Source organism: Rhinoderma darwinii, chromosome 2 (assembly GCF_050947455.1).
Source record: "Rhinoderma darwinii isolate aRhiDar2 chromosome 2, aRhiDar2.hap1, whole genome shotgun sequence".
NCBI classification, from domain to species: Eukaryota; Metazoa; Chordata; class Amphibia; order Anura; family Rhinodermatidae; genus Rhinoderma; species Rhinoderma darwinii.
Window position 1 is genome coordinate 41,805,636 of NC_134688.1, and position 21,305 is coordinate 41,826,940.

Genomic DNA, 21,305 nt, shown 5'->3' on the forward strand with positions numbered 1-21,305 from the left:
GTAAAGGGCGGTTCTGACCATTGGCATCCCTCGCTATCGACCCCTTGCACAACATGGTTTTCTTCCTGTCACTGGATGGGACCACAGATCCTAGACATTTATGGCCAGCATAACTTGAATTTATTCTACTATCCGTTATCCACTCTGTTTGCCTTGTGATTTTAAGGCTTTGTTCAGTAATTATTTTGCCCTTCTATAGAAAGACTTGGATGATTCACTTAGTGAAGCTTTTCCTGCCTTTAGCCATAAAATGATGTCATAATTGAGGGGTCCTCACCGCACCAGAACGTATTAATATGTCCTGGTGGTTGTGCGGGGCCAGATGTGCTCGCACTATCACCGTGGGAGCTAGGCTGTGATTAACTGCTGGGCTCCCACTGTAACCCCGTTTAACTTCTTAGATGCCACAGGGAGGGGGGTGCCCTCGATCAGCCCATCTGCGCCCTCAGGGTGGCCGCCGGGTTAGCTTGGCAGCCGGGGGTCCAACAAAGGCACACCGGTGTGCTATATGTATAGGACTGTGCACCAGCAAGTGCTGGGGCCCCTTCATTAAGATGAACGGGGGGTGAGTCGGTGCTTGGACATCCACAATCAAATTATTAATGGCCTATCCTAAAGATACCCTGAACTAAGTTATAATCCATATAAGTAACTGCCCCCAGCATTTTTCACCTATCCACTGGATGGGTTAAAAATGCTGGATCGGTGGGGGTCCGACAGCTGGGATAGATCCCTTGTTCCCCGAGCCACAGGAGTGCGGCCTGGAGGAGATTGAATGGATCGGAGGCCGGGCATGTGCGGTGCCGTTCCATTCAAAGCTTTTGGGATTGATGGGAATTGCTACCTAACATTTCCTACAATGTGTTTTTTTGGTATTTTTTTCCTCCGTGTTAATAGGGTTTTCTCACCACAGATATTAATGGCATATTTCTAGGAAAACCCCATGATCTCTAAAAGGAATTGTGGTCTGTGCGGCCCTGGGTAACTCACAGAGGCTCCTTTTGGATTTTAGACTTGAATGGTTCTGTGTTGCCATTCTCTACAAAGCGTCTGACCAGGGTAGTACCGTGCCCTGGCACCTGCTTTCTAGAGATCAGTGGTGTTCCCTACCAACGAGATAGTGAGGGCATACCCTGGTGATATGCCATCACTTAGTATAGAGGGGGGGAGGGTAGAAGAATATTGTTCGTTTATTTGATGAGATTCCTAAAAAGCCATGCACTTTTCTTTCCAGGAGGCAATTATTCAAATCATGAAGATGAGGAAGAAAATTACTAACGCCCAGCTCCAGACGGAACTTGTAGAAATTTTGAAAAATATGTTTTTGCCACAGAAAAAAATGATAAAAGAACAAATTGAATGGCTTATAGAACACAAATACATCCGAAGAGACGAGTCCGATATCAACACCTTCATATACATGGCATAATCTATGGCGCCTGCCTGACGTATCTGGACGACGTGAGTGCTGGAGCAACTCCAATATTTATGCTGAAAGCAAACTCTCCGCGGACTTTTTTTATTGCATAAATATTACAGTTTCCCCCCCCCCCCCGCCTTATCATTACTAAAGGACGAAAACATATTGCCAATGTCATTCTGCCAGCATGACAGCATCTCTCACATCGCTTCTACCAGCATGCTGTTTTAATGGAAAATCCTTTTGGAAGAACTTGTGAGCTTGTAAAGTAGAGTAAGCTTCTTTTTTTTTTTTTTGTTTTTTTTGTTTTTTTTTTTCCAAACATAAATCTTCTTCAGTGTTCATTTTTTATTTTTATTTTTTCCGCCCAGGGGGATGGGATTATCACATTTCCATGAACTGATTCATTGCTGTTACTGTTAAGACTTTGTTTAAGAAAGGAAGAAAAAAACGTTAAAAAAAAATCCCCATCCCAAAACTCTCACTTTCACATCAAAATATTGCGTTCATTTAATTGCTGTCGTTCTCTCTTGCACAACTTTTGTGACTCTTTTTTATGCACATCAATCATTTTGAAGAGATTCGTATTAATTAGTGGAAATCTTAAAAAAGGACCCGGCACCTCTCCTGATAGGTCTGTTTTAGTAAATATTTGTATTCTCCATGAAATAACCATTCTAGGGCATCTTTTGTGCATTGTGCCGTTCCTCTGTTATTCTTTCTGGAAATGTATCGACTAAACAACAGGGTGTTACAATTCACCCTGTCAATGGGGCGTATCCCTATACAGGCTGACACGGTCCCGTCAGTGTAGGGGACACAACGTATTGATAAGGAGAATGGTAAAGCCCAGTTGTCACTTTATTTATACATTTCCAGGAGGAATAATGGAGGAACCGGACAACGCAGAGTTCCAAGAAAAGATGCTATTTTGTGGGGAATGCAAATATTTACTAAAATAGACAGGAGAGCTGCAAGGTCCTCCTTAAAAACTGCTTCTGATATATGTAAATTTTAAGGGGGTGATCGATACAATCGTACGCTGTGAAGGCGCAAGCTGGCTCGTGTAATGATCAGTTCCAGACCGCTCAGTCGTCTCCACTCATGCCAACGGTAGATTCAGACTGCCAAAATAATAGTACAAGACTCACGTGCTGACCAGTAATTAAAAAAAATAAAATATATATGTATGTGTGTATGTATGTATGTATGTATGTATATATATATATATATATATATATATATATATATATATATATATATATATATATTATGGATTCGCAAAAAAAAACAACACCGGTCAGCGGCACTTTCCCGCCCATTTTATGGGACAATTTCACCTTCTTATGTTGAAGGCCTCCTACAGCAGAGACTGCCATCAAAACAAACTGTATTGTATATGTATGCATTTGTATATACATATGTCTAGATATATTCCTATGTATCTAGATATATATTTTGTGTATTCATTTTCCCATATACTCACACATGTGTGTATATATATATATGCATGTGCCTGTATATATATTGTACATATGTGTTTGTGTGTGTGTATATAAGTGTGTGTGTATGCGTGTGCGCGTGTTTGTACATAATCATGAGTTTCACAAAGCCAACACAATCAGCTCTAGGATATATATCGAAATAATAAATTTAAATATTTGCACCTGATATTTTTATATAGTTTTAAATGTCTCTTCTGCAAAGTTACCGTATAACAGAAATGAAAGTCATATTTTTTTTTTTTTATCCGTTAACCTTTCTATCAGGTCCTTTAGCTTCACTTAAGTATATTTTTATGTTTAATAAAATCTCTTCCACATAAAAGATATAAAGGTGTTTGTAGATGGAGTTGCGCACAAAGGAACTGTACATTACCGCATTATATAGTTCTCATTCTATAGGCTCTGTAATACAATCATTGTTCAAACTCCTAGGCATCCATGCAGGCCAAAGGAATCTGAATACGGCGATGTGCAAAGGTCCGTTACCGCGACGGCGCCCTCTGCAGGGGCAAACCATCATGCAGGAAACTTGTCCAATACAACATTGCCCTCTATGGTGAGCAGATGTCCGGTGTATAGTGAGTTCTATGAGATGACTATCCAGTTTGCCTTCTCTTTGGCTTGTTTGAGACAAAGACATAAATGATTACATGTTGGCTGCCTGCAAGCCACCACTAGAGGGAGCTTTAACGCATATTGTTTGTACATTGAACTCCGTAATAACAGGGTGTGCAGTCAGCTCCCTAGTGGTTAGAATGTTATCATTTGAAAGGGTCGTCCCAAGATCAACACTTATCACCGATTCTGTGGATAGGTGATAAACGTCTGATCTCTAAGGGTCCCCACCGATCACTAGGCCATCCCTTCCTGTACCCCCACGTGGTGAGGAGGAGCTTGAATGTAGGGGCGTTCAACTTGCACCCTGCTGCTCCATTCAATGTCTATGGGGCTGACGGAACAGCCGAGCGCTGTATACAGCTGTCTCTTTAAGTGCCGTAGACTTTGATGGATCGGCACTGCGCAAGCTGGACTGCTGCTCAATTCAAAGAGGAACGAGGGGGCTCCAGTGATTGGGGGGGTACTGTTCTAGGGATTGTGGGGTTATATATGTTTGTGTGTTGCCTTATCCTGGTAATTTCCTTTTCACTATATAGAAATCTATAGGTTTGAACAAAGTGTCCTCTTACTGGTGATGTTTTCCTGGTGGTAACTTGGGCTCTCTGTGGCGGGTTCAGCGGGCTCGCCACCTACCTACATTAGCACATGACCGTTCTATCATTTCATCTAAAACCGTTATGAATGAATTTCTTCTCCGATTCCTACGGAATGGCGCCCGCGCTCGTTGAGATGTGAATGTACAATGCACTGAATTGAGGTAAACTTGTACAAAACACAATATAGGATTGAATGTGATCTTGAATATGTCGTCTTTTTCATGTTGACTCTTATTTTTAATTGAATTTTCGGCTGTACAATTAAAAACCTTGAGGTGCGTGGAAGCGTCATACAATCTTTTCATGCATTTTTATTATCAGATCGCACAATAACGCCACCGGTGCTCTATCCTATATAATATTGGACCAGATATAAGATTGTAACGCAGGCCGGTGACACGCTGAATGCTTTCTTTATTATTTAGATGATGTGCAAAGTCCTGACACAAAACCACATCCTAACTCTGTTAACGTGATCCTGGCGTGGCTTTGTAAAGAAAATACAGAAGATGCCCTTTATGTAGTGATTCAGCAGGTGCTATTGGGAGTTAAAGGCCATGTAAACCATTGAAGAACATTTTGTTTAATATAAAACTGTGTATAATGTTATTTTAAACAGCTTATAAATAGTATATATTTTTTATTTATTTTTTTTAAAACATGTTACTTTTTGAGATACAGCTTCTATGTATCCTGTATACATAGAAGCTGCCTCTTGCCATCTAAGTTGAATCCATTAGATCTGCAGGACTGACCGCTTTGGTGAGCGCATGTCTCTGACCCGCAGGATCCAGCTAATCATGATCACATCTAACAGGTAGATCCTGCGCTCACTGAAGCCGTCAGTCCTGCAGACCTGAGGGATTTGGCCTAGACCGCAACATACAGCTTGTATGTATACAGGATACCTAGAAGCTGTTTCTCAAAAAAATGTTATGAAAACCTATTTAAAAGTTGTCCAAAATCACATTATACAGTTTTGTAAAAAAAAATAAATAATAATAATTTCAATTTTTGACTTTAAAGGTTTACATAGCCTTTAAGGGCATCATTGAAAAATGTAATCTGTATGCTAATTATGTCGTCTCGCAGCCTGATTGGCTCAGAGCAATATCGAGCGGCCTCGCCACTTGCCAAAAGGAATTGCAGTCACAATACGTGGTGCCTTTAGGCCAATCTGCTAAGTTTGGGATGTCGTTCCGTAGGTGCAAAAGCACCTGCTGAACCCCATTAAAAGGGGGATCTTCCAGAAGGCTAAAAACACCTACAAGTAATGACATTCTAGATGGATGTAACATGGATATTCTTTACTTACCCCAATGAACACACTGTGGCCCCTTTAATGCCGTACCCAATATAGTGCTGTGTCAGGTAATTGATCTCCGTCCCATTACAGGGAATATAGTATTAGACACCGGTGCATTGATAAGTGGTGATGTGCGGGTCCTGCAGCCCCTTCTTTCTGCTGATTGGTGCCAGTAGCGGATATCGGACGCCTACTGATCACACATAATGACCTATCCTAAGGATAAATGTTATAGCCAACCTTCTCATAAACTGGCCATTGCTGACTGCTCTTTGAAGCATCTCCTGTTCTCCGAGCCCTTGCTGTGCTATAGCTCCAGTCCTTCCCTATTATACGATCAGAAGCATTTGATAAATCAATGCAAAATTTCAGTCTGATACAATGATCACCCCATGTATGGCCGGACTTATTGTGACCATACACCTTTTAAAGCCGTAGTCTGCAATCTGCGGCTCTAGCTCAGTGGTGTCAGACCTGTGGCCCTCCAGCTGTTGCAAAACTACAACTCCCAAGCATTCCCTTGTTGCTGCATGCTTTTAAGGCATGCTGGGAGTTGTAGTTTGGCAACAGCTGGAAGGCCAAAGGTTTGACACGTGTGTTGGCTGTTGGGGAACTACAACTCCCAGCCACAGGCTGTCATGAAGTTGACATCAATAATCCTACAGCATAGGATCAGTTCAAATAACAAGCAGTGGAAAGGGTGGAAGTTTTAGAGATTTATTTTTATTACTGAAGTTTTTTAAGGTTCAGAGAAGAATGTATAATACAGTTGTGTGCGCTGCAGTACTACATATAGTCTTACATTATTCTGATTCCACACCAGATCATGAATGAAGAGATTATCATTTCAGGTATTTTTGGTATTAGATGAGAATGTTTTGTGAGGTCCAAATTCTTCCCAATGTATATGGTTATAATTCTTTTATAAAGTTGTTATATAAAGGGGATTACAGTTCCAGAAAATGCAACTGGTTTACTGTATAAAGAAAAGTTATGCCGTTTCCTATTATACATTGTGTGTTTATTCCTCAGGATCTCTGCTTATAGTCATTGAATGTACACCAGCATGTCCCAGTAAATAAAAGCAGAATAGAGCGTTAGACCCCCCCCCCCCTCCAATAGTTTCTGGTTGGGTTTACAATCACGTGCAGTGAATTGTACAATGGTAATAACATACAAATACATTTAATTTTATTATTTTATATAGTCATTGACTAAAAATCTTCAGGGTCTTAAAACGGATAATAAAGATCCCATTCAATGACTGCAAGCAGAGATCTTAGAACACATGAGTAAGTGATGCACACCGTTTTTTTGTTTTTTTTTAAATTGCATAACTTATCCTTATACAATGAACAAACTTTATTTGCTAAAACAGGAAAATCCCTCTTCAGTAATCGTCTTCAGGTAAATTGAAGACATATACATTAAAGGACGAGTGTTGCGAAAAAAAAATTATATCAATTTGCTTTTAGTGTTTTATTAAAAAAGGTTTTATTTATTTGTGTGTTTGTGTTTTTACTTTTTTTTATTTTTTTTTACTTTTTCTTGTCTATGGGAGCTGCCATTTTTTTTTCCATCTCTGTATGTGTCGATTAACGACACATATAGTGATGGAATACGGCACATACAGCCCCATAGAGAGTGCGAACGTGGGCCGTTCCATCCACAATGCTGTACGCCGTCTGTGTGGGAACGGCGCATGCGCCGCTCCCACACAGTCCAAATTGAAGGTCTTCGGCCGAGCGACGTCCGGCGCAATTTTCTTGTGGACCGGAAGCCGCGGCCGGACAGTAAGATTACTACTTCCGGTCGCGGCTTCCAGACTTGTGCACTTGGAGCAGACGGACCGGAGGGAGCGGCGGCGGCAGGAGCAGGTAAGTTATTTCTATGTATGTTCGTGTTTTACTGTGTGATTACTACTGTATGTAAACCTACTACACTGTGTATTAGCTCAAAAAATGTCGGTACACAGTGTAGAAGGTTTGAACGTTCAATCCCCTCCTTTCTCCTGGCACTAGCCAGAATAAGGGAGGGGGGATTCTGTGAGCTCACTAGAGCAAGTGTGTCTTCTCAAATTTTGCAGCATAAAGCAATGTGGTTGCTTTACCACATGCCAATGCTGCAATTTTGGGAATTGCTCCCTCTAGTGACCAGCACTGGGAAATGTTATAAATTAGAATCTAATTGTTATAATAGAACAATGTTTAATCATTTATACACTAATTGTTTAACTAAAAAAACCAAAAAAAAATTCTAGCGACACATTACCTTTTAAATGTAAGTCATAGCGGCCGACGCAGCTGGAGACGTCTCCAACCAGACTTGTCAGAGACCTCTCTTAGGCCCGCTTTACATGGAGGCCATTAACATCACGCAGTCTACGGCTTATATTAAAGGGGCACATCTAATCTGTGCCTGACCCACAAGGCATGCTATTCACATCTGGGATCCCGCCACTGTCTATGTGGATTCTGGTCCCTGCATTCAGAGATGGCCACATATGTGAATTTCTTCCCAACTGTATTGAATGAGAGACAAGTCATATAAATAATTTAAGAAGAACCAAAGGGCAACTTAACTTAAAAAACTCATGTCATAGTGACATGCCTGAAATTTTGATCGGTGGGGGTCTGAGCACTGAGACCCCAACCGATCACTAAAACAAAGCGGTAGAAGCCCTCGGGTGAGCGCTATTCCGCTTAGTTTCTGAAGGGCTTTTCTCTGAGCAGTGTACGGGCCTAATAGGAAGTCTGAGCCCGTACACCGCTGGCTCGGATTTCCAAGGAAAGCTGATCAGAAACTAAGCAGCACGCCTCTGACCCGAGCACTTCTGCCGCTTCATTTTAGCGATTAGTGGGGGTCTCCGTGCTTGGACTGCCACCAATCAAAACTTCTGACCTGTCACTATGACATGACAACGATTTTTAAAAGTTTACTTATCCTCTAAGGTTTTACTATAATAAGACAGCAAAATTGGTAAAAATTGTATAAAAGCCACAAGCTTGGAAAAAAAAATTCTCATCTGAGTGGACGCGCAAATTTGTTGATTTGCAATGACTATTTTTAGTTTTTACTAACAAGTCTTAGGCCACTTCCAGTAGTCGGTAGTTTGCCCAGTATTTTTAAGCCAAAACCAGGAGGGGGTCCGAAACACAGAAGAGGTGAAAACCTTTCAATTCTACTTTTTCTCTGTGACTGTTCCACTCCTGGTTTTGGCATATAAATACTGATGCAAAATACCGCCATGTGAACGTGGCCTAAAGTGTAGGCTTGATGGCGGCATCTAGAAGATCATCAGCAGTGTTCTAGATTTACAATAGCATTGCAGGGATCCATTTTTTTATTTTACTCTTTTATTGGTGGCAGTGGTTTTTTTATTATTTCAAAAAATGTGACGACGGAGAGAAAGTGGAAAACTCCTACACCGGTCATTGGAAAGTTTCCCTCTGCTGGGATCTGTTCTCTAACTGGTGAAAAGGGATTGAATGGGATAACACATCCCCATGTGAAACCAGAAAAAAATACTCTTGTGATCGTTGGGAAGAAAATGAGTCTATCTACAGAGTTCACTAATTAATTATTTGGGCTTTTTATACTGGGCACTGAAAAACAAAATTTGACAGGCAGAACTTTCATTACTACTTGTGACATTTCTCTTTCTACAATGATGAATTGTAGTTGTTAAATTTGGATCACACTTTGTGTGTGTTTCACTTATTTTTTTGTCCGGCAAATATGAGGCAGCCTCCGACGCAGATGTGAACAGAGCCTTATGACTTCCTTTGTCAGTAGGATGTGTCCCTACACTCCGACGCCGTTAGCAGTGATTGGACTGTTTTAGAATGTGTAGTGGCATGTCCCATTGACAAGAAGAATGGTTTAGAACTAGTTGTCAGTTAATTAATATATTTCCAGGAGGAATAACAGAGGAACACAAAGTTCTAAAAAAAAAAAAAATGCTCTAGTATTATTAATTCATGGGGAATATAAACATTACTTAAGTTGTGTGTCAGGAGAGCTGACGGGTCCATGGTGTGATATATGTTTGGTTCGGTTCAGTAGAACTGTGGAGGTTTGGTTACTACGTTTGCAATGCGGACCCCCTAATATGCAGCTACATAACGCCCATCTAGAACTTGCCATAAAGCAAATCTCTACGGGTATTTAAAAGCTGTCCAGTAGCAAGAATTGTTGAAAACCGTAAGAACTATAGATTATATATTACTCCCACATTCTCGAATTCTGATTTCTTTATGTAGTGATTTCGAAATTTATTGTTTTTACTTTTTTCATTGCATTCTAAGCTGTTAAATATTGAATCGTATATTCCCAGCACCCACAGAAATACAGTAGCAGTTTCCGATTGTCTTCCGCTCGATTTGCTTTGAAACCTGTGCAACTCGCAGTCGCACTTCACAAAAGTCATAGAATGTCGGGTTTTCATTTTCCTCTATACAAAGTATTTCTAGCACCATTTACATTCTACGTTTCGCATTGTCATTTTGTGGTGCAGAATTTACTAATACAAAAGTGCGGCAGGTTCACATGTTTTACAGAATGTTCCCCTTTACACTCGTCTGAGAACGCATTCTTTGTAAATGGTTCCCTGGTGACAAGTGCTTCCTATACGTGGAGTGTGGAGCGATTTTTCGGTTGTTGACTTTATACGGTATATATGTGTATGGTATTTACCATTTTGAATGTGTGCCACTACATGGATAATGCTGTGCGGTCTTGACATGAAGCAGGTCAGTGTGGCGGTGCAGAGATGTACTGTTTAATTTTTTAATTTTGTTTTTTAAGTTGTATAATTTATTTTCCTTCCAAATAAAAAATTTTTAATGTTTGTTTCCAGTGTTACTTTATCTATTTTGCAGTTTGTTTTTTGCAGTGGTCACCCATATAGTTTCTCTTTAAACATCAGCATGATTGGCACCAGGGTCATAGACACGTCTCAAAGGGGTATTCCGATAACCCATAGTTTTTCCAGAAAGCCCAGTACCATGTGTAAGGCCCCCATGCACACGAACATGCTTTTGCGGCCGCAATTCCCCCGAAAATCCACGGTAGAATTGTGGCCCCATTCATTTCTATGGCACCATGCACACGACTGTGGTTTCCATGGTCCGTGTATGGCCCAGGAGCCTGGCGGTCCAGGCTCATAGAAAATAATGGACAGCCCGCAGGCAGCTCGCGGATGACACTCCGCGGTCGGCCGACTCGAAAATCACGACCGTGCACATTAGGCCTAAATAGACTGCCAAATGTTAAAATAATCTTACTTTTGTCCTGTCTTAGGCCTTATGCACACAGCCATACCCATGCTCCCATATAAAGGGGAGCACGGTCCGTAAAAAAGCAAAAGATAGGATATAGTGCCACACAGCCCCCTTAGTAGAAAGTGCCACACTCAGCACCCTGTAGATAGAGCCACGGCCCTCCCCCTTGTAAATAGTGCCATAGTTCCCCCATGTGTATAGTGCCACACAGCTCCCCCTTGTGTATAGTGCCACACAGCTCCCCCTTGTGTATAGTGCCACACAGCCCCCCTCCTTTGTGTACAGTGCCACAAGGCAATGGTGCATCCGAGAAAGTTGTATCAGCCAGGGAGATGTCACTCAAACATGGAAAGTTGGGTTTGGAGGCAGGACTATGTGACTCATCAGGATAGCGGCACCGACCCATGACCCTTTATGAGTAATTAGCATATAGTGTACGCCGTTTTAAAAGTGGATTTTAAAGATTTTGCTGCATCTGAAAAAAACCTACAAGGGAATGTTTGGAAATAGTCAGGTCATGTATCACCGCATGGTTGTGGTTCAAGGGGTTAAAACTACCAGACAGATTCCCATTAAATATACAATGAATTGAGAACAATTCCATCTGCAATGCAATTTTGTTATTAGAAATATATCCTATGTAATTACAGCTCCAGAACCAAGATCTGACATATATACAGCACCAGAACAAAGCTGAGTACATATATAAAGCACTAGAACAAAGCCCATACATATATACAGCACCAGAACCAACCTCAGTACATAAATACATCCCTAGAACAAACCTTGGTACATATATACATCCCCAGAACCAAACTCATTACATATATACAGCACCAAAACCAATCTTGTATATATATACACAACACCAGAACAAATACATCTCCATTTACTGCGACCCCTGCCGTATAAGTTTGTACGGTGTAAAACTACAGCTCCCAGCATGGCCCGGACAATGGTGAGGATATGCTGGGAAATGCTGTTTCACAAAAAAAAAAAAAATCTTACCACCCATCATCTCACTGCAGATCATACAGTGACTACAGTACTGATTAGAGGCAGAATAAATATTTACATTAAGTAACTCACCGGTGACGTCTCAGATTCTAGTTCTTCTCCCTCCGGTCCAGACCTCTATGATGGATTTCTACCGGCCATGACCCATTTCTGCAGTTTTCCACTCACATGTCTTCAGCTTCTCACTTTTAAAACATTTCTGCACCTATAAACTAAGTTAAAACCCTCAACACATCTAAATATAATAAAGCGCCATACACACACCGTGCCTCCTGTAGATAGTGACCCCCCATAGAGCCTCTGTATATAGTGCCCTACTTAGAAGCCCCTGTAGATAGTGTCCCACATACAGCTCTCTGTAGATAGTGCCCACATATGGACTCCAGAGCTGCAAGGCAATAGTGCTAACCACTGAGCCACCCTACATATGGCTTCCTCTATAGACCGTGCTCCACGTATAGCCCTCCTCTGTAGATAGTCTCACATATATCTCCCCCTGTACACCATGTTCCAAATTATTATGCACATTGGATTTAAGTGTCAAACATTTAATTATTAGTTTTTCAATTAAACTCATGGATGGTATTGTGTCTTAGGGCTCTTTGGATCATTGTAATCAATCTCAGAAACCTGTGATAATTAGTTTGCCAGGTGTGCCCAATCAAAGGAAAACTACTTAAGAAGGACGTTCCACATTATTAAGCAGGCCACAGCTTTCAAGCAATATGGGAAAGAAAAAGGATCTCTCTGCTGCCGAAAAGCGTGAAATAGTGTAATACCTTGGACAAGGTATGAAAACATTGGATATTTCAAGAAAACTTAAGCGTGATCATCGTACTGTGAAAAGATTTGTGGCTGATTCAGAGCACCAATGGGTTCGTTCAGATAAAGGCATAATGAGGAAGGTTTCTGCCAGACAAATTAATAGGATTAGGAGAGCAGCTGCTAAAATGCCATTGCAAAGCAGCAAACAGGTATTTGAAGCCGCTGGCGCCTCTGGAGTCCCGCAAACCTCAAGGTGTAGGATCCTCCTGAAGTTTGCAAGTGTGCATAAAGCTATTATTCGGCCACCCCTAAACAATGCTCAGAAGCAGAAACGGTTGCAGTGGGCTCAGAAATACATGAAGACTAATTTTCAAACCGTGTTGTTTATTGATGAGTGCCGTGCAACCCTGGATGGTCCAGATGGATGGAGTAGTGGATGGTTGGTAAATGGCCACCATGTCTCAACAAGGCTGCGACGTCAGCAGGGAGGTGGCAGAGTCATGTTTTGGGCTGGAATCATGGGGAGAGAGCTGGTAGGCCCCTTTAGGGTCCCTGACGGTGTGAAAATGACCTCTGCAAAGTACGTAGAGTTTATGACTGACCACTTTCTTCCGTGGTACAAAAAGAAGAACCGTGACTTCCGTAGCAAAATTATCTTCATGCATGACAATGCACCATATCATGCTGCAAAGAATACCTCTGTGTCATTGGCTGCTATGGGCATAAAAGGAGAGAAACTCATGGTGTAGCCCCCATGTTCCCCTGACCTCAACCCTATTGAGAACCTTTGGAGCATCCTCAAGCAAAATATCTATGAGGGTGGGAGGCAGTTCACATCCAAACAGAAGCTCTGGGAGGCTATTCTGACATCCTGCAAAGATATTCAAGCAGAAACTGTCCAAATACTCACAAATTCAATGGATGCAAGAATTGTGAAGGTGATATCAAAGAAGGGGTCCTATGTTAACATGTAACTTTGCCTGTTAAGTTTTTTTTGATTGAAAGAGCTTTTGATTTCTGTAAGTATGACCTCCTGATGCTGCGTTCTCTTTACAACCTTTAAAATGTTTTGATCTCTGTTGTGCATAATAATTTGAAACAGTGCATTTTGAGTTATTTACTTCTAAAAAAAAATCTGCTATCATTAGGAGATTTGTTCAAAAAATTTGCATTATACTCCAACGGTTGATGGCTTGAAGATTATACTGACTCATTTGCATCGACTATTTAGGAAAATCAGCGAAACATAACATTTTTTCATAATAATTTGGAACGCGGTGTATATAGTGTTCTTCATATAGCCCACCCCTGTACACAGTGCCCTACATATAGCTACCCTGTATCTAGTGTCCCACATATAGCCCACCCCTATAGAAAGTGCCCTAAAACATAGCTCCCCTATAGATAGTGCTCTACATATAGCCCACTCCTGTATAGTGTCTCACAAATAGCTCCCCTGTATATAGTACCACACATATAGACCCCCCTGTAGATCGTGGCCCACATATAGACCCCCCTGTAGATAGTGGCCCACATCCCCAAATTTAGACCCCCCCTGTATATAGTGGCCCACATATAGACCCCCCCTGTATATAGTGGTCCACATCCACACATATAGACCTCCCTGTATACAGTGGCCCACATCACACAAAGACCCCCCTGTAGATTGTGCTCAACATATAGACCACCCCTGTAGATAGAGCCCCACATATAGACACCCTCTGTATATAGTGGCCCACATATAGACGACCCCCCCTGTAGATAGAGCCCCCACTATAGATAAAGCCACTCATAGTTTTATGACAAAAAACTTTACATACTCACATGATCCCGTTCCCGCGCAGTCCGATGGCAAAGCAGACCTGCTGTCTACTGAGCAGGTCTGCTGGAGCTGAACGACGCATCGTTCCATGACGCTGATTGGCGGGGCAGAATGACTTGCCCCGTCAATCAGCGCCTTTCAAGCACAGAAGCGGCGCGATGACGTCATCGCGCCGCTAGCATAGTTGAAAGGCGCTGATTTTCGGGGCAAGTCATTTTGCTCCGCCAATCAGCGTCATTGTAAGGCGCTGAATGGTCGGGCACGGAACATGCCCGGCCATTCAGCGCTAATGCATGTATTTGGCTGTTGCTAGCAACAGGGCCCCCTCCGGTACTAGAGACGTACACGGGCATGGCGCCCGGCCCATAATTGTTGGATTCTCGGCAACGTGGGCCCCGTAGTAGCGGCACTACCGCTGTAGCAGCCATAACGGCTGCTAGCGGCGCCACCGAGCATATGGGGGGAGTGTCGGCTGGCGGCACGGGCACCCTCAAGCTGCCGGGCCCCGTAGCAGCCACTACGGCTGCTACCGTGGTAGTTATGCAATTAATTCAGACCCTTTACTCAGGACTTAGATGGAGCACCTTTGGCAGTGATAACAGCCTCCAGTCTTCTTGGGTATGATGCCACAAGGTTTGCACACCTGGATTTGAGTATTTTCTGCCATTCTTCTCTTCAGATCCTCTCAAGCTCTGTCAGGTTGGATGGGGACCGTCTGTGGACAGACATTTTCAGGTCTCTCCAAAGACGCTCGATTGGGTTCAAGTCAGGGCTCTCGCTGGGACACTCAAGGACATTCAAAGAGTTGTCCCTAAGCCACTCCTGTGTTGTCTTGGCTGTGTGCTTAGGGCCATTGTCTTGTTGGAAGGTGAACCTTCAGCACAGTCTGAGGTCCAGAGCACTCTGGATCAGGTTTTCATTAAGAATATGTCTGTACTTTGCTCCATTCATCTTTCCCCCAACCCTGACCAGTCTCCCTGTCCCATATGCTGAAAAACACCCCCACAGCATGATGCTGCCCCCGCCATGCTTCACTGTAGGGATGGTATTTGGCAGGAGATGAGCAGTCCCTGGTTTCCTCCAGACATGATGCTTAGAATTGAGGCCAAAAAGTTCAATCTTGGTTTCATCAGACCACAGAATCCTGTTTCTCAAAGTCTGAGAGTCCGTTAGGTGCTTTTTTGCAAACTCCAGACGGGCTTTCATGCCTATTTTACTGAGGAGAGGCTTCTTTCTGGCCACTCTGCGATAAAGTCCAGATTGGTGGAGTGCTGCAGTGATGGTTGACCTTCTGGAAGTTTCTCCCATCTGCACACAGGATCTTTGGAGCTCAGCCAGAGTGACCATTGGGTTCTTGGTCACCTCTCTTACCAAGGCTCTTCTCCCCCAATTACTTCGTTTGGTGGGACGGCCATCTCTGGGAACAGTTCTGGTTGTTCCAAACTTCTTCCATTTAAGAATTATGTAGGCCACTGTGCTCTTGGGAACTTTCAGTGCAGCAGAATTTTTTTTGTACCTTCTCCAGATCTCTGCCTCCACACAATCCTGTCTCTGAGCTCTATGGGCAGTTCTTTCCTCCTCATGTCAGGGATCATTAGCCTGTATATTGCTTGCAAAAACATTATTACTTTGTGTAAACTAAATATCCGTATATTCCACAAAGAACTTGAATGGAACAAGATGGAGTCTGCATAAGGAACACGCCTATGGAGACACCGCCCCTGGAATGCAAGAGGAGTTTACAGATGAACTTACAGCTGAATAGAGCCAATAGGGCTTAAGCACGTCCCACATCTCTAGGGAGGAGATTTGTACATTCTTTGTTCAATAAAGCTCAATTGTACTTCCTACTTCACTGAGGGAGGATGTCTACCACCATTTCTGTCTGGTATATCTCTTCCATGCATGCCCTCAGTTTCCAACTTACAGAGGTGGTTATTCGGTGTGAAATAACAGGGAAAAGGAAGTTACCCTGACACTCATGGCTTGCTTTTTGCTCTCATATGCATGGTCAGCTGTGAAACTTTATACATACAGGGGTATGTCTTTCCAAATCATGTTCAATCAAATGAATTTACCACAGGTGGACTCTAAGGTGTAGAAATATTTCAATGATGATCTAGAAAAATGGGAGGCCCTAACATCTTTTGCACATGACCGAGTTCGGTCGTGAAAAATGGTCCGTGTGTCGGCTGCATCTCCCGGCCCGACCGCGGTACAGTTGAGTAGGACTCCTGGCATCATACACATTTTATGATGCTAGGAGTCCCTGCTTCCCCGCGGAACTGCTGTTCTGTACTGTATCCTTTTGTTCAGTATGGAACAACAGTTCTGTGGGGAGGTAGAGACTCTGTTTCCGCTTTGTCATTATGGGGTATGGAGTGCAGAATGATGGGGATAAACTTACATTTTTATTTTGGCACAAGGCCTCAACATAACAAAATGTGAAAAAAGTGAAAGGGTCTGAAGAATTTCCGATTGCACTGTACTGTATATATATATATATATATTGTCTCTGGATCTATTAGTAAACTGTGTTCCATGTCTGCTGCTTCTACAATTATCCTCTGCTCCCCATGTCTCCACACCATAGCGTCTGCCCGCTTTGATGTAAACCTATCACCAATACGTCTTGACCGTTGTCTCTTTGTATATTATCTTCATGTAACAGTTGTAGCAGCAGGAGGTGTCAGCCGCTCTTACCGACCGCTCTCCCTGCTCCTGTGCTGTATAAGGGTAAGTTCGCACGTAGCATAAATACTGAATACTGATTTTGTTGCAGAAAATCTGCAGCATAATACACTAGCGGCAATGTGGATGAGATTTGAACGAATTCCGCCGCAAAGATTGCAAATGAGAAGAAAAAAAAATATTATACTTACCCAGAACTCTATGCTTCTTCGTCCAGGCCGGCTTCCTGGGATGACGTTTCATCCCATGTAACCGCTGCAGCCCGTGATTGGTCATATGGGATGAAACGTCATCCCAGTAGGCCAGTCTGCAGACATTCCAGCTGAAAAACTGCACCACAATTTGGTGTGTTTTATCGGCCGGAATTCCATGCGGCACCCAGGGCAGATATGTACTTTTACTCAGGCATATCCGCCCTGTGTGAACATAGCCTAACGTGAGAGTGTCTTCTCTATGTTTACGGAGCACAGGAGCAAGGAGAGCTGTCTGTAAGGGTATGTTCAGACGTTTTTAAGCCACTTGCGATTTTCGCTGCGTTTTTCACATCCGTAAAATGCCCGAATTAGGTCTGAAAATAGGCCGTGTGAACATACCCCTAACGTGTTTCTAATACAAAGAGACAACGATTAACACGTCTTGGCGACACAGTTTCCTTACAGCCGAGTGGCGCTTAGTGGAAGCAGACTATACAGGGTGGGCCATTTATATGGATACACCTAAATAAAATGGGAATGGTTGGTGATATTAACTTCCTTTTGAAGACGGCCATTTTGTATCCAACTTTAGTTTTTTCAATGGGAAGAGGGTCATGTGACACATCAAACTTATCGAGAATTTCACAAGAAAAACAATGGTGTTCTTGGTTTTAACGTTACTTTATTCTTTCATGAGTTATTTACAAGTTTCTGACCACTTATAAAATGTGTTCAAAGTGCTGCCCATTGTGTTGGATTGTCAATGCAACCCTCTTCTCCCACTCTTCATACACTGATAGCAACACCGCAGAAGAAATGCTAGCACAGGCTTCCAGTATCCGTAGTTTCAGTTGCTGCACATCTCGTATCTTCACAGCATAGACAATTGCCTTCAGATGACCCCAAAGATAAAAGTCTAAGGGGGTCAGATCGGGAGACCTAGGGGGCCATTCAACTGGCCCACGACGACCAATCCACTTTCCAGGAAACTGTTCATCTAGGAATGCTCGGACCTGACACCCATAATGTGGTGGTGCACCATCTTGCTGGAAAAACTCAGGGAACGTGCCAGCTTCAGTGCATAAAGAGGGAAACACATCATCATGTAGCAATTTCAGATATCCCGTGGCCTTGAGGTTTCCATTGATGTAGAATGGCCCCACTATCTTTGTACCCCATATACCACACCATACCATCAATTTTTGTGTTCCAACAGACTTGGAGGGATCTATCCAATGTGGGTTAGTGTCAGACCAATAGCTGTGGTTTTGTTTGTTAACTTCACCATTCACATAAAATGTTCTGTGTAAACTGAGGGTCCTGTTCCAATTTTTGTTTTGCCCATTCTGCAAATTCAGTGCGCCGATCTGGGTCATCCTCGTTGAGATGCTGCAGCAGCTGGAGTTTGTAAGGGTGCCATTTGTGAGTAGCTAATATCCGCCGAAGGGATGTTCGACTGATGCCACTTTCCAGTGACATGCGGCGAGTGCTACGCTGTGGGCTCTTGCTGAATGAAGCTAGGACAGCCACTGATGTTTCTTCATTAGTGACAGTTTTCATGCGTCCACATTTGGGCAAATCCAACACTGAACCATTTTCACGAAACTTGGCAAGCAGTTTGCAAACTGTAGCATGGGAGATGGGTGGTCTCGTAGGGTGTCTTGCATTGAAATCTGCTGCAATGACCCGGGTACTGCGTTCACCAGACATCAACACAATTTCTATCCGCTCCTCACGTGTTAACCTCTGTGACATGTCCATGGCTGTAAACAAAGAGAAGCTTGTAAATAACTCATGAAAGAATAAAGTAACGTTAAAACCAAGCACACCATTGTTTTTCTTGTGAAATTCTCGATAAGTTTGATGTGTCACATGACCCTCTTCCCATTGAAAAAACTAAAGTTGGATACAAAATGGCCGACTTCAAAATGGCCGCCATGGTCAACACCCAGCTTGAAAAGTTTCCCCCCTCCCATATACTAATGTGCTACAAACAGGAAGTTAATATCACCAACCATTCCCATTTTATTTAGGTGTATCCATATAAATGGCCCACCCTGTACTATAGCTGAAAAGTAGAGAGACAGAATAGTTTTCTGCACAACCTTGCCCGTGGTGAAGATGGGGTAGCCGCACATGAATGGTTTCCCTGCAGATCTGAGAGACGAAGATACCATAGGAAGCAGAGAAGTTACTGCGCATGCTCGAGCGCCGAGTGAAAATTACTAGAGGACATTTCCAGTAAAAACAGAAGGAAAATAAAGCGGTACCACGGGGTATTTGTGGGGAGGCGGAGAAGTCAATATTACTGCATTTCAGAGAAATAAAAGTATGGACTAAGGCCCCATGCACACGAACGTGTTTTTGCGGCCGCAATTCCCCCGAAAATCCACGGGAGAATTGCGGCCCCATTCTTTTCTATGGGGCCATGCACACGACCGTAGTTTTTACGGTCCGTGCATGGCCCGGGAACCCGCACCGCAGAAAGAACAGGCACGTCCTATTACGGACATCTTCTGCGGTCCAGGCTCATTGTAAACAATGACGGCGGCCATGTGCATGTCCCGCGATTTGCGGGCGGCCCGCGGCTGACAGTCCGCAGCCGGCCGACCTGAAAATCACGGCCGTGCACATGGCTACGGTCGTGTGCATGAGGCCTAAGTTTGATGATTTCCACAGTAGATCACACTGATCTTGGGAATATTGCCTTTAGGGTATGTTCACACGCAGTGTTTTCAGGCATATTTCGGGGCGTTTACACCTTGAAAAACGCCTGAAAAAACAGAAGCAGAACGCTTCAAAAAACGGCAAGTAAAAAGACGCCCGCGAAAAAGAAGTGCATGTCACTTCTTGGGACATTTTGGAGCCGTTTTTCATTGACTCTATAGAAAAACAGCTCCAAATCGGCCGTGAAAAACGCAGCGAAAATCACGCGTGGCTCAAAACACATCTGAAAATCAGGAGCTGTTTTCCCTTGAAAACAGCTCCGTATTTTCAGATGTTTTCGAGTTTGTGTGTGAACATACCCTAAGGGGTTATCCAATTCTTTAACCCCTTAAGGACACAGCCTATTTTGGCCTTGTGGACACAGCCGATTTTTGCAAATCTGACGTGTCACTTTATGTGGTAATAACTCCAGAATGCTTTTGTCTATCCAAGCGATTCTGAGATTGTTTTCTCGTGACATGTTGTACTTTATGATACTGAAAAAATTTTGTCGTTAAATTCAAGATTTATTTGTAAAAAACACCAAAATTTTGAGAAATTTGCAAAAATCTGCATTTTTCTAAATTGTAATGTATCTGCTTGTAAAACAGATCGTAACATCCCCCATATGTCTACTTTATGTTTGCATCGTTTTTTGAACGTGCTTTTATTTTTCTATGACCTCACAAGGCTTAGAACTTTAGCAGCAATTTCTCGCATTTTCAAGAAAATTTCAAAAGGCTATTTTTTCAGGGACCAGTTCAGTTCTGAAGTGGCTTTGAGGGCCTTATATATTAGAAACCCCCTATAAAACACCCCATTTTAAAAACTTCACCCCTCAAAGTATTCAAAACCACATTCAGAAATTATTTTAACCCCCCAAAAGTGACCCCATTTTGGAAACTACACCCCTCAAGGAATTTTTTAAGAGGTATAGTTAGCATTTTTAGCCCACAGGTTTTTTGCTAAATTTATTGGAACTGGTCTGTGAAAATGAAAATCTACTTTTTTTCTGAAAAAACATACGAAGTTTTAGTTTTTACAAGGAATAAAGGAGTAAAAGCACCCCAACATTTGTAAAGCAATGTCTCCCGATTACGGCAATACCCCATATGTGGTAATAAACTGCTGTTTGGACCCACGGCAGGGCTCAGAAGGGAACGAGGGCCATTTGGATTTTGGAGCGCAGATTTTGCTGGAATGGTTTTCGGTTCCATGTCGTGTTTGCAAAGCCCTGGAGGGACCATAACAGTGGAAACTCCCCAAAAGTGACCCCATTTTGGAAACTACACCCCTCAAGGAATTTTTTAAGAGGTATAGTTAGCATTTTTAGCCCACAGGTTTTTTGCTAAATTTATTGGAACTGGTCTGTGAAAATGAAAA

General features: G+C 42.7%; 1 protein-coding gene across 2 annotated transcripts in view; it reads left to right on the plus strand.

Annotated features, from left to right (window-relative positions):
• CUL5 (cullin 5) overlaps positions 1-6,908 on the plus strand; it is a 74,048-nt gene extending 67,140 nt beyond the window's left edge. Inside the window, exon 19 of one of the 2 annotated variants that reach the window (XM_075851589.1) lies at positions 1,235-6,907. In XM_075851589.1, the coding sequence (XP_075707704.1) occupies positions 1,235-1,429 (195 nt within the window). In that variant the 3' untranslated portion in view covers positions 1,430-6,907. Of the gene's footprint in view, positions 1-1,234 lie in introns of both variants that reach the window. The other variant, XM_075851590.1, reaches the window with a different exon arrangement.
• The last annotated feature ends 14,397 nt before the right edge of the window (positions 6,909-21,305 follow it).